We start from the raw sequence: 13853 nt of genomic DNA on the forward strand, positions 1-13853 counted from the left end.
AATTTCGTAATGTATCATCACATCAGTTTTATTTGTAAACTTTTAGGTAAAATATAATTCTAATAAAATAATATTTGAAGAAAAGGAAAATAACTGTTTACATAAAACATTGTAATTTATACGACTAAGGAATCAATCGCTAATTAATAATGTTAGTTTTATTTGCAAATATGGGTTGATCATTGGTTAAACTAGAAAACTGCTTTTTATACCGGTGTTACCTTGACCGTAAATACATACGAAAGGGTAACATGATCAGTTTTACGCTTCAGGTATTAAATATTAACACAATAAGGACGGGAAAGGTATTTCTACCCTTTTGGTCGATTGATGCTTAAGGACGGGAAGGGTATTTTTACCTTCTGCGCCAGCCTCATTTCAAAGTCAGAAACGAAGGATTATTTCATGTTTTTATATGAATATTATGTACCAATCTCTTTGATAAAGTCTTACAAAATGTACACAATTATCAAATCCCATCGCCAGCCGTCCGCAGGCGTAAAAAACACCCGTCCGAAATGTGCTAACCTTTCTACTGCACACTTGATAGCAATATTGTTACTCAAAAAATTCTAAACCAACTATGAGTTGTATAACGTGATTTTTTTAAAAGTTTTAATAAAAAATACTCAGTTAACACATTGTTTACGGCATACACATATTTGTGCGTTTCAGAAACCTTATGTTTGCGGCGGTATGTACATTCCTGTGCATTTCAGTTACCTTCAACTAAAAACATGGCTGATTTCTTGTCATGTTTGCTTTGCTGTGTAGCGATAAGTGTCAAAAATATCATCAATTCTTTTCTGATTTCAAAATATGACTAAAAGTCGCCATTCTTTCAATGCAATCTAATATCACCCAGGTCAAATTACATTTCTTTAACAACCTACCCCGTAACCGATGTGTTAATGCCACAAAAACTCACACACTAATAGATTAACAGCGTTAATAATATTTAAAAAAAAACAATTTGTTTAGTAAAATATGATGTAGATTTGCAGTTTTTTAGTTTGATCAATGATGTTTTCCGTTCAGGCGAAACTCACTAACTGATAATTCTGCAGTGATATTTATTCATTCGTAGCACATAGCACCAAATGTAATAGCTCAAAATACAATTTGAAAATAAAATTTAGCTGCAATCGTACATGAAAAGAAATTGTGTATTTCGTTTTGGTATTCTGCGTCACGAACAGAGAGAGGTCAATAGAGAATTGGTCAGTGATTTTGGCGCAAACAGATATGACATGGGACACGTTTCAACCATTACAATAACAACCAAACGATTTATAATATTGTGTATATCGATACACAACTGTACTTTGAAATTGGCATATCAACTCGGTACACTCAAGCTTCGTAAAAGATGGATAATTTGACATGAATTACAATTCCGAATATCCATTTCACTGTGCACATAGTCTTGACGAAAGTTCAACTGATACCATCCTTTCGATATATGAAAATCACATTCATACAAAGATCGCGAGAAAATTACTGATCAGGATAGAAGCGATCCAAATATCATCGCCAGAAATATAAATCAATTGATGTAAGAGACAAAAGGCAACATTTTAGGAGATATTAATATTATTATTATATCGGATGCTGGATTATTCATGATACGGATGAGATGTCAACGTTAAAGGTATCTCAACTTGATACGAAACATCTATCGTACCTTTATGTATAAAAGAAGATGGAAGTCTGAGCATCCCAGGGCTTATGACCTGGCATTTGGCTGACTTTAGCGATCATTTTATACACTTGACTTCCATCTTCTTTCATAATAAAAAAAAAAGGGAGAATGATACATGTTTCATATGTCGCTCACTCCTTTCAAGAACGTCATAAATCAAAAATCGTCAATTTTCAGTTGTGCATGTTTTCGAAATGCCCAGAAAATGTACTATATCCCAGCAAAAGCGGCATATTTTTAACTTAATATTTACCCGCTACAGGGCAGAAAGTGTTGTTTTTGCATTTTGAAGAAAAGGTATTGTTTAATTATTTTTGTAAATATACTAAATATTTTTCAAATGGAGAAAAAAACCTTCAGGTTTTACTTAAAAAGATCTGTTGCACAGTAAAAAGTTCGATACGTGGATTGATATTTATTTTTGATATATTGTGTTATATTTTAGAACTTTAAAAACGTTCTCCTGAAAAATCAAATTTTTTGATTTATGATGTTCTTGAAAGGAGTGAGCGATGTATCAAATTGAGACACTTTAAAATTTTTAGATGTTAGAAAAAGCATTAATTTTGAGCAAAATTTAGTTACAAGTTACGTTTAAAGTCGAGTCAACCTTCGCTCTTTTGAACATAGGCTGCCCCTTGTACGTTATATGTTACAATATGTCTCTTACACTTATGTTTTGTAAAAGTCTTTGAATCTCCCATCAATTATTGCATATGTGTTATGCGGTACAGGTATAAATTGGACACTGCACTTACAATAGTCACGGATGACTGTAAAGTGTCAGATAATTTTATGTAAGGGCACATCAAATTATCTATGTATCTAAAAAAAAAACAGATTTTGTGAATGTATCAATTTGTAGAGCGTAAAATTTCCAGGTTTAATTTTGTCATATTTCTGGTGATATGCGCAAGATACATAATGCAGCCGTGACATTGGCTTGACACACAAGTGTCTGACTCCACTCGGGCTTACTTTGCAAAAGAAAACATTTTAAAATTTAACCGTCAAAGGTGATCTATTTATTTGATAAATACAATTGTATATTATTGGAATTGTCAAATTCCATTCGATGATAGAATTATAACCCTTTGTATTGTAAGCCAGGACCGAGTTAGACACTTTGTGAATTGAGCCAGCGAGTATGTAACATAATATAATACATAATTTGGGGGCATATTCAGTGTTACTTTATGCCATTATCCGGAATGATCTTCCGGCAATAAGAATAAAATAAAACAAGGCCAATATTCGAACAAACCATCGCATTACACTAATCAGTGCCACCTAGATAATGGTATGTACTACAAATCGGACAGTAAGAGGATTTTAACAGTAAACCTTTAACTAATAAAGCACACTCCAATGGGTGAAATTAATTTTCAGGTTGAACCTTCATTATTTGGGCCCAATGGTGTATAGGGCACTGTAATAAACTGATGCAGCATATATTGAACGAACACAAGGTGATCAGGCTTCCACTTCAGACACCGATGGGCAGAAAATATCTTTAATTTTCATACAAAACATTGTTGAAATAGTTTGAAGAAAACAGCTGCTGGCGGATTTCACCATCTCTCCGTCCGACTTGCGCACTTGCATCTAGGAGGCACTGCACTAACACACTTTTCTATGATAATATAACATATATAACAACGAGTGCAACTCCGCGCACTCAAAGATAGTCTTTAAATCAACACTTTAGTCAGTCCTTAACACCGAATTTGCGCGCCGACAGACCGACAACCGAACTGATATCATGACACTATGAAAAAAAAAACCAGTAGACTCTCAATATACTGGGACAGATGGATGGAATAAAAATATACCTATTTAAAAATTCATAACTTCTTAAATATACCAATATAATCAGCCTATTCATCCATTATTGTAACTGCAGACAGTTGGTAGAATTCCATCTTAAATTTTTGGGAAATATACTCAAAATTAAACAAGGTTATTGGATTGAAATCTACTTTTATTTACATATATCGCTCACTCCTTTCAAGAACGTCATAAATCAAAAATTGTCAATTTTGAGTTGTGCATGTTTTCGGAATGTCCAGAAAATGTACTATATCCCAGCAAAAGCTGCATATTTTTAACTTAATATTTACCCGCTACAGGGCAGAAAGTGTTGTTTTTGCATTTTGAAGAAAACGTATTGTTTAATTATTTTTTGAAATATACTATATATTTTTCAAATGGAGAAAAAACCTTCAGGTTTTACCTAAAAAGATCTGTTGCACAGTAAAAAGTTCAAGAAGTGACTTGATATTTATTTTTAATACATTGTGTTATATTTTTAAACTTTAAAAACGTTCTCCTGAAAAATCAAGTTTTTTGATTTATGACGTTCTTGAAAGGAGTGAGCGATATATGACAATATGTGAAGCGTTTCGTCTTTTTAGGACATTATCAAACACTCAAGTGTTTGATAATCTTAATAAGAGGAAACGCGTCACATATTATCATATATATGTAAATAGAAGTTGAATTCAATCCAATAACCATGTTTAATTTTGAATATATTACCCAAAAAATCTATTCATCCATGTTGAGATGTCAATATGAGATGAGTTGATTCTTACATTTTCGACATCTCAACATAGATGAAGAAGACTATGAAAGTATGAGTATTTACAGGGTGTATGACCTGTCATATGCTGTCATATGATCCCTTTACACAGGTGCAACATTCACAATTCTATTTTGAATATTGAAAGCATTAACTTTGTGGATCATAGTGAAATATTATTTTGAGAAATAAAAATACTTTGTTTTTTGATCCACTCACACCACTCATATGTGAGTGGATCAAAAAACAAAGTTTTTTTATTTCTCAAAATAATATATTCACAATTCTACCCGTGATTGACAACCTTGCAGCAGACGAGGATCACGGATCATCTTTCGACTCTTTGCTGAAGACAAGTTCTCCAGTTCTTCGGCAACATTGCTCATAGACCACCAGACAACTCGGAGAGGCTTGTCATAAACCGTGGCCAGAAGGTCGGAGAGCCAGAGGTAGATCTCCAACCCGATGGACTGACCAGGTGAAACAGATCACAGACCTCTCCGTTGCGGGAGCTCTGAAGGTTGCGACCAATGGTGGAGTGTTGTCCGAGATTCCGGATAAAGCCAGCAGGCTGGTCACGATCCTCAGCAATGAGGTAACGACCGGAGAAGAAGTTATAGGAAGGCAATGTCATCAGTCCTGGGCATCAGGTATCAGTCCAACGTGATATTAAATTGTAAAAGAAAAACAAGTTTTTTTTACCACTTGAGTTAATTTTTTTATAACTAGTTTTGGAAGCTATGCTTCCATCTTAAGTATAACTTTAGTTTATATTTAGACCTAAAGATGGAAGCATAGCTTCCGAAAGTAGTGGTTATAATAAAATAAACTCAAGTGGTAAGCAATGTTTGGGTCTCTTTAACGCCTGCATCTTAACAGCGTTGCTGTACGGATGTGAGTCGTGGTACCTCACCAAAGCTCAAAGCAAGAAGCTAGCAAGTTTTGAAAACAGGTGCCTGAGGCGAATACTGGGTATAAAGTGGTATGACTTGGTCAGGAATGACGATGTGAGGAGAAGAACTCAACAGCCCCTCATACTGGAAGTCCTGAAGAGGAGAAGGTGGACACGGTTGGGACATGTCTTTAGAGTGCCACCTGAGAGCATCAACCCCTCGTGTCTCTTCTTCCAACCCCGAGGATTCCGGCGCCCATTCACCGACTATACTCAGCGGAACTTCGAGACGCCGGACCGACCTGGGAGGAAGCCAAGGAGATGGCACGTGACAGAGTGACTTGGAGGCGTCTCCTGTTGGCCATATGCTCCACCTAGGGAGCGAACATGGAAAGAAGAAGAAGGTAATCATCATGTCTTACCACAAAGTTAATGCCGAAACACTAAATGTGATATTAAATCATTATTAAGAGTGAAAATTCACCGAAATTGCTTATGACTCCACTAGACAGCGAAGTACTACAGTATGAGCGGAGATGCTGTCTTCCATTAGGTAAAATATTGCCGTATTACGCACAATTCACGTATCTCAGTCTGGCGGGGGTGTGCCGGCGGGCTCGCAGGCGGGCGGCGACTAGCCGATGATGAGGCCGCAGCCGAAGCGGAACTGCTGCTTGGACTGGTTGGCCATGCCGGAGAGGGCGAAGCTGAAGGGCAGCGGCTGCAGGCGCTTCTCCAGCACGCAGCCCACGCTCCAGTTGCTGTCAACCATCGCTGGAATGCGCCAGAACAAACAATTGAGTAAACGCTAAATAACAATGAAATTTAGTGAAAATTTTCTATGGAGCCATTTACCAATAAATGTGGTGCATTTGTGTACTATTTTCATTATTTTGGTAGTGAATATTCACAATTTATAAACATTGCTTTTCAAAAATAAAAAAAAGAGAAATATTTGTGATTTTATTATTTACAAAAATATTTCAATCTCATACTATTTCTGTGAGCCTAAGCAACTCATTATTAGAAATAGGTATCAAATTGTGGTAGAGTGGGTTCGAACCGAGAAACTCTGACTCAAGAGTCTGAGACACTGACCACGGGACCACAATTTCACAATTTTTAAGCGTTGCTTTTTTTTTTTTATTTACAAAAATACTTCAATTTCATACTATTTCTGTGAGCCTAAGCGTCTCATTATTAGAAATAGGTATCAAATTGTGGTAGAGTGGGTTCGAACCGAGAAACTCTGGCTCAAGAGTCTGAGACACTAACCACGGGACCACAACCGATACTGTTGTACACCAAATGCACCACAATATATCCTCCAAGGTAAAATTTTGCAGTTGATAAAGCAAAATTGATCTCTTAAATTCGGAGTTTCGATACATATTATACAATTTTTTAGATTTTTTGCATTATGATTTCAATATAAAATAATACACTTGTATAAGACCATTTTTGAGTTTTTTTTATATAAACACAACTAGTTTCGAGAACTACAGATGTTCTCATCAACTGGGGAAAATACAAACTGTTGACAACATTTGTAGTTCTCAAAACTAGTTGTGTTTCATTAATAAACTCAAAAGTGGTCTTATACTAGTTAAATATTTTACCTTGAAATCATTATATTATTGAACAAAGTTGTAATAAATACTTTGGTCAATCATTACCTCTAAAAACTAGGTCCGCCTTGGGCAGCTGAACTTGGTAACCGATAGTTCCTACAGATTCTTGCCCTCGTAATGATGTTTCTAATTCTACTCCAATCTGGAACATACAAACGTAGTTACAATGATTTAGTCACAGGAGAAAATCATAGAATAAATGAGTGCAGTTATATCACTCACTCCTTTCAAGAACGTCGTAAATAAAAAAAACTTGATTTTTCAGGAGAACGTTTTTAAAGTTTAAAAATATAATACAATATATTGAAAATAAATATCAAGCCACTTATTGAACTTTTTACTGTGCATCAGATCTTTTTAGGTAAAACCAGAAGGTTTTTTCTCCATTTGAACTGGAAGTCCTGAAGAGGAGAAGGTGGACATAGTTGGGACATGTCCTTAGAATGCCACCTGAGAGCATCAACCCGTCTTGTCTCTTCTTCCAACTCCGAGGATTCCGGTGCCCATTCACGGACTATACTTAGCGGAACTTCGAGACGTCGGACTGGCCTGAGAGGAAGCCAAGGAGATGGCGCGTGACAGAGTGACTTGGAGACGTTTCTGTTGGCCATGTGCTCCACCTAGGGAGCGAACATGGAAAGAAGAAGATAGATAGAGTGTAAGGAGACTTACCTGTACTTGTTCACTAGCTTGCTTATAGTAACAGAGGTGAAGTCCCGCCATCCCTAATGTTCCCGAGATCTCCGCATCTATACAATATATACAAAACAAATCAGACAAGATTGAGACAGCTTCCATAGGACCAAATAATTAAACAAATCAGTGTCATCAATAAAGAATTACACTATGTATGTAAAAATCATTTGGGCGTCAAATTTATCCGTATCATCATTAACTTACTAAGTGGTTTTTAACACATTGTCTGTGGGAAACCCTTAAAAGCGTCTTTTACATACTGTTGGTAGAGAGCGGGAGACGCTTATAAGCGTTCTATTCGCTTACATTTGGTAGAGCGCGAGAGATGCCAAAAAAACATTGTACAGATGGGAATTGGGTGTTGGGGTTACTTGTGATTAGTTTACTGAGGGTCAGGCGGCAGACAGTCCGAGTATAATAAGGGTGGGGGTTGATGATTTTTTAACCACTTTTTTGGTACTTTTGTCTAACCGGTTTCGACAAGCACATTGTTATCTTTAGGGATGGATATCCATCCCGGAAATTGCAAGATGCTTGCCGAAACCGGTTGGATAAAAGTTCCAAAAATAAGTGGTTCAAAACAAAATTTCACTATATTTTAATTTTCACTTTATTTCAAAAAGTTTTATTAAATGTGCCACAAAGTATATACAAAAAAAAAACATTCAAGAAAAAACTTTTTAATTTTATATTAACACATTGTTGTTAAGCTGTTTTTTCAGTGCAAACCAAATTCCGATCTGTACAATGTTTTCTGGCATCTCCCGCGATCTACCATAAGTAAGCAAATAGGACACTTATAAGAAAGGAAAAGTGTCTCCTGCTCTCTACCAACAGTATGTAAGACGTTTTTAAGCGTTTCCCACAAACAATATGTTAATATCTAGCGATTTTTGTGAGAAATATGCGAAAGATTGAGGTGTACAGAACGAGGGTCAATGGGTTTACCATTCATGGTGTAGCGCCCGGCCGCGGACACGATGGCGATCTCGCCGCCGGGGATCTTGGCGCTGCGCTGGTAGACGAGCTCGGAGCCGAGCGCCAGGCGCGGGGTGACCGCCTGCAGGTAGTGGCCCACCAGCACGCCCGCACCCTCCAGCGGCTCCTGGCTGCCCAGCGTCACGGCCGCCGTGTGCGCCGCGCCCCGGTACTCCGTCGTGAGCTGCAGCGCCGACAGGGACATGCCCTGCACCTGCACACACACATCACGATTCACATTCACTATCAAATAGAGGCGGTCAGTGGTAATGCATTGAAAATGCTAGGATTTGTTCAGCGTACTGCCAGGGTTTTCCAAAATACCCGCGGGCTGAGAACTCTTTATAACTCCTTGGTGCGAAGTAGACTCGAGAGTGGCTCGATGATTTGGGGGTCACACGAGCTTAAGCACTCTCTTATGGTAGAGAAAGTTCAAAAGAAGTTTCTGAGGTATCTCTACATGAGAGAGTACGGCTATTATCCTTGGCTCTACCCGACCCAGTTTCTCCAGGGTATGCTTGGCTACAATAGTTTAGATGGAGCGCTTAGCTCGCTGTACTGGCTATACAAATGCTTTCATTGTAACGTGTTAATGTATAAAAAATTCATATTGTGACTATTGTTTCGCCTAGTTATGGCATTTTGTTAATAAAATACAACTTAGTAGACTCAAAAAATCTGTGTTTGATTTAAAATTAATACACAAAACACTTTATTAATACATTTTTGATAAAAATATATGTTTATATTTTTAAAAAAAATATATGTTGATACTGTTGTAGTGATTGTCCTGGCAGAGACAGGCACCTCTCGAAACCAGTGGACAAAAAATCTCAATGAGTGGTTATATACAAATATTACTATCATTCTAGTAAAAAAAAATACTTAAAAAGTAAAAATGACAAACCACAAAGTAAATGCTTTAATAAAAATAAAAATAAAATAAATTGTGTTTCATATTATTTTTTGACATCTCATCAAAGATGAAGAATAATATGGAAGTCTGGGCATAATACGGAGCTGACAACCGTATCTTTGATGAGATGTCAAAATATAATATGAAAATAACTCCTGTAATTGGAGATAATCCAGATTTTGTGAACAAGTATTCGGACACACTCAAAATGTTGTAAATAAATTGTGTTTTTATTTTTCACACAAATGTTTAAATATTAGACTATTTCTGTGAGCCTAAGCGGCTCATTATTAGAAATTGGTATCAAATTGTGGTGGAGTGGGTTCGAACCGAGAAACTCCGACTTTAGAGTTCGCGACACTAACCACGGGACCACAACCCGACACAATTAATTAACCTTTTAACCGCTTTAACTTTGTTCCTGAGAGATGCCTGGCGTGGCGGTATTTCGCCGTTTTTTAAATGATTACTTTTATCATGTATTTAGTTAAGAAATGATTTATTTTCCTAAACAAAAACGTTCAATGGGATTCATTGTGCCTTTTTGGTACTCTATAATACACTTGTGTCACATTATTCATCAAATATATCGTAATATAAACAAATAAGATAGGGCATGATTATGGCGCGGACCAATTACCGACCTCAAGAAAAATCAGGGATCTGTTCTTTTATTTATTATATGTGATGTTACAAATTATTAGTCAGATATTTCAACAGGTGTCATAAGGCCAAGGATTGACATATTATTTTATCCAAAGTTCCACACCATGGAAAAATCCCTCCAAGTTGAACTGAGGTTCGAAACTTGGAGCAAAGTAAAAACACATATGCTTATGTCAGCCGCATATGGGGCATGTTTTGTGAAAACATGCCCCATATGCATACGCATACAGTTATGCGAGCCGCATGGATCGGGTTAATAATACTAAGTGTGTTACCTGTCCGAGGAAACGGCAGCGCACGGCCGGGGAGAAGTGGTGGATGACGTTGGCGTTGATGTTGCCGTCGGGGTCCACGTCACCCAGTATGACGGGGAAGGCCTCGTTGGGCCCCATCTGCTTGGTGCCCACGTACGTGGCGCCCACCTTGTACCCGCTCGGCGACATGGAGCTCATGTTCAGCGTGTGGGATATCTGAAAACAATTCAACCATATATCCTGGCAATATAAATTAACCAAAGTGCTGAGAACTGATAAATCAACGTTATATATCGCTCACTCCTTTCAACAACGTAATATATCAAAATTTGTCAATTTTCAGTTGTGCATGTTTTCGGAATGCCCAGAAAATGTACTATATCCCAGCAAAAGCGGCATATTTTTAACTTAATATTTACCCGCTACAGGGCAGAAAGTGTTGTTTTTGCATTTTGAAAAAAAGGTATTGTTAAGGTATTTTTTTAAATATACTAAATATTTTTCAAATGGAGAAAAAACGGTCAGGTTTTGCCTAAAAAAATATGTTGTACAGTAAAAAATTCAATAAGTGGCTTGATATGTATTTTTAATACATTGTATTTTATTTTATTTTATATATGACGTTGTTGAAAGGAGTGAGCGATATATACAGCTTCTTTCACTTCAACCCTCATCTGCACCCGATGGTGCATAGGGCACTGCATCATATAAACGCAGTTTTGTCTTGATCGTTAACACACGAAAGAAAGGTGATCAGCCCTCCACTTCAGGTACCAGTCCAGGGTAATATTGAATAAATATTAAAGTGAAAAAATCACTTATATTTATTTGACCCCCCCTGGGAATCTAACCCGGAACCTGGTAGCCGAGTGTGCTGACCATTACACTACAGAGGCGACAAAATATATACAGCAGGACCACTATAATCATTTTTAAAAATTTCAATTCAAGAAATATCAAAATTCAAAATTGAAACTTTATGGTGGTGACTGACCAGAGCCATTTCGTCGTAACATGAAACTATGCGAGCTTTCGTATAGTCAGTACAACGAGCTGAGCGCTCCATCCATAGTTTTGGATGCTCGCCGCGAGTGATGGTACGTTACGACGAAATGCTCCAGTCAGTCCCCATCTTTACAGTCCTGGCTTCAACTCTAACATATGGAAGAGAAGCATGGAGTTGGTAAAAGGATGAAAGTAGACTGAATGCAGTCGTAATGCCATTTCTCAGAAGAATGTGCGACAAAACAATGTATGATCGATGTTTGAATAGTGAAATAAGGAAGGAATGCAAGGCTGAGATAAGCATCATCGATAAAATTAAGAAAGGTGTGTTGAGATGGTTTGGACATGTGGAACGAATGAGTGAGGAAAGAATGGTATAACAAATTTATGAGGCGAATGTAAAAGGGGGCATAGGAAGACCGAGAAAAACTTGGGATGATCAGGTATGCCAAATAATTGAAAGCGGTCAGGTTAGGAGTCGAATTAATCGGGGGGTATGTATGAGGAGATGCATGAACGTGAGGAGGCAAAGAATGTTTGCAAAGACAGAGTGGTGTGACATTCTATTCTTTCTGCTTACTTCTGCGGGGAAGCGGCGTGATGGTTAGTTAGTTAGTTAAATCATTACAGAATACAAATACCAGAGAATAACTAACCTGAAAATGATTGCTAATTCCTCTATTGACCATTAGTTTACCGCCTTCAAAATTGACTGGAAAAACCTCTGTAAAAAAAAAAACAAATATTAAAATGGAAATAACCTAAATAAAAATAAGAAAAATCCAATCAAATGCTTGAATATATTGTAAGTTTTCATTGTGAGAGAGAGGTGTAATCAATGCTATTTCCAACATTTTAATGAAATGACATAAAACAACCGGAAAATCAAAACAAAAATCGAAAAACATTAGCCATATATTGTTATTTCGTAACAATTCACTAAAGTTAATGTTTTTATACATAACTTGATAAAATCAGTTCGTTTGATCGGCGTGAAATATATTTTACAGAGAAGGATAAACAAATGTCAACAAGATATAAGTTTACGAAAAAATGAGGGAAACGATAAGTAAATAGAAGAGAGCATTAGTTAAGTGAAGAGTTTGTTTCAGAATGTAAATAGATATTACTAACCCTTGCACTTTTTGTGTAGATCGTCCAAGGAACCAGGGTTTTCTAGTTTTGTTTCAGTAATAATCATGTCTTTTGGCGGCTCGATCGCAGCGGACATGTTGGCCCTGTGAGAACTGAAGAACGCTCCCATTTTATAGCTGTTTTCCTTTTCTTTTGTGAAATCCGGCGAACCTCGTAAGAAACTATCACATGTAGGGTTATCACGCTGCCATGAAATTTAGAAGAAGAATGAAGATCGGTATGGATTGCGCTACCAACATAACAAAGGCAACGAGGTACTACAGCACTCAAAACAAACGCGCAAAGAACGTGACCTATATAGGCCTTTTGTCTCTTGTAGTTTACAACTGCGAATTTAAAAAAATTAGGAGCGTCATATAAATTACAAAAAAAAATTGATGAGTTTAAAAAATAAATATGCAATTTCGACAAATTTAACTCAAAGTCAGACTTTTAAAGTTCAAGCCACATTCCGTTTCCTATTTATGCCGCTTAGGGTTTAAAAATGTTTTTCATTTTGATATTATAAATATATGAAAAATATTAAACTTTTCTCCTAAAAAAATAGAAAATATGTGTCAGTACTATTTCAACTGGGTAACCAGTGGGATTATCTTCAGAATTAAATTAGATATAAAACAAAATTACTCTTGAGCGTTCATGATGTCGTGACTTATTATAACATATTACATATTTTGAATTTGCATTTGGTTAAGGTTATGTTTCCATTTATAATAATGTTAAATAAACAGGTGAAACTCCAGTATGAGAAAATATCTCGAAATGAGAAGTAGTTTTTTTCATATTTAAAAAAAGGTGACACAAGCGTTGCCAAGAATTTAACTGATACTAGAGATAGGTATTCGAACCATAAATGACCAATATGCTGCGGAAAAAGAACAAATACGTCACGTTCTTGGTGCTTGTGAAAACTCGTAATTTTTCGCTTCTAGCTCCCAGTACAAAAAAACAATGCCAACATAACAATCGAAATGCGGCATTTATGAAAAAATATGTACTTTTTTTACTATTAAGTACCTACCTATAAAATTTATAAAATATTACTGAATAAGGATGCTGTATAATATTTTAAATACATCAGTTGAAGATTTTGGTACTCAATTTTGTTAATAAAATTTATCTACAACCACTTCAACTTGTTTTTTTTTAACGGCTTACGTTGGTACAAAAAATGTCATTCCGATATGCATATTATAATATGGTTAAAATAAATTTTCAATACAAAATAAAGTTGCCCTAAATTAATAAAATCAAATAGCATTCTAAAGATAAGCTTGCAAGGTGTACACCTCTATTAAATTAAAATTTTAAAACGATTTTCTTGTTTTTTTTTTGGAATCTTTTGGAATCTCTTGGATGGTGAAAATCAGTTTTATA

At 36.2% G+C, this 13853-nt stretch overlaps 1 protein-coding gene across 1 annotated transcript; it reads right to left on the minus strand.

Moving 5' to 3' along the window:
• Window positions 1-965: 965 nt before the first annotated feature.
• Window positions 966-12660, minus strand: Tom40 (Translocase of outer membrane 40). Its single transcript, XM_088260328.1, has 7 exons — window positions 12456-12660; window positions 11978-12045; window positions 10338-10532; window positions 8451-8694; window positions 7479-7555; window positions 6852-6948; window positions 966-5949 (listed from the first exon to the last, which is right to left on the minus strand). The coding sequence occupies exons 1-7, from the start codon at window positions 12583-12585 to the stop codon at window positions 5810-5812; spliced, it is 951 nt and encodes a 316-aa protein (XP_088116454.1). The 5' UTR covers window positions 12586-12660; the 3' UTR covers window positions 966-5809.
• Between the last annotated feature and the right edge of the window lie 1193 nt (window positions 12661-13853).

The sequence above is a fragment of the Brachycentrus maculatus genome, unplaced genomic scaffold (genome assembly GCF_059751285.1).
Source record: "Brachycentrus maculatus isolate JH-2025_06_01 unplaced genomic scaffold, ASM5975128v1 h1tg000131l, whole genome shotgun sequence".
NCBI classification, from domain to species: domain Eukaryota; kingdom Metazoa; phylum Arthropoda; class Insecta; order Trichoptera; family Brachycentridae; genus Brachycentrus; species Brachycentrus maculatus.

Excerpts from the sequence above, each read along its gene's own strand:
- Tom40 (XM_088260328.1), bottom strand. The coding sequence starts at position 12,585 with ATGGGAGCGTTCTTCAGTTCTCACAGGGCCAACATGTCCGCTGCGATC. Across the intron at positions 8,695-10,337 it reads GCTGCCGTTTCCTCGGACAG|GTGCAGGGCATGTCCCTGTC; the intron begins GTAACACACTTA and ends GTGTGTGTGCAG. Across the intron at positions 6,949-7,478 it reads AAGCTAGTGAACAAGTACAG|ATTGGAGTAGAATTAGAAAC; the intron begins GTAAGTCTCCTT and ends TGTATGTTCCAG.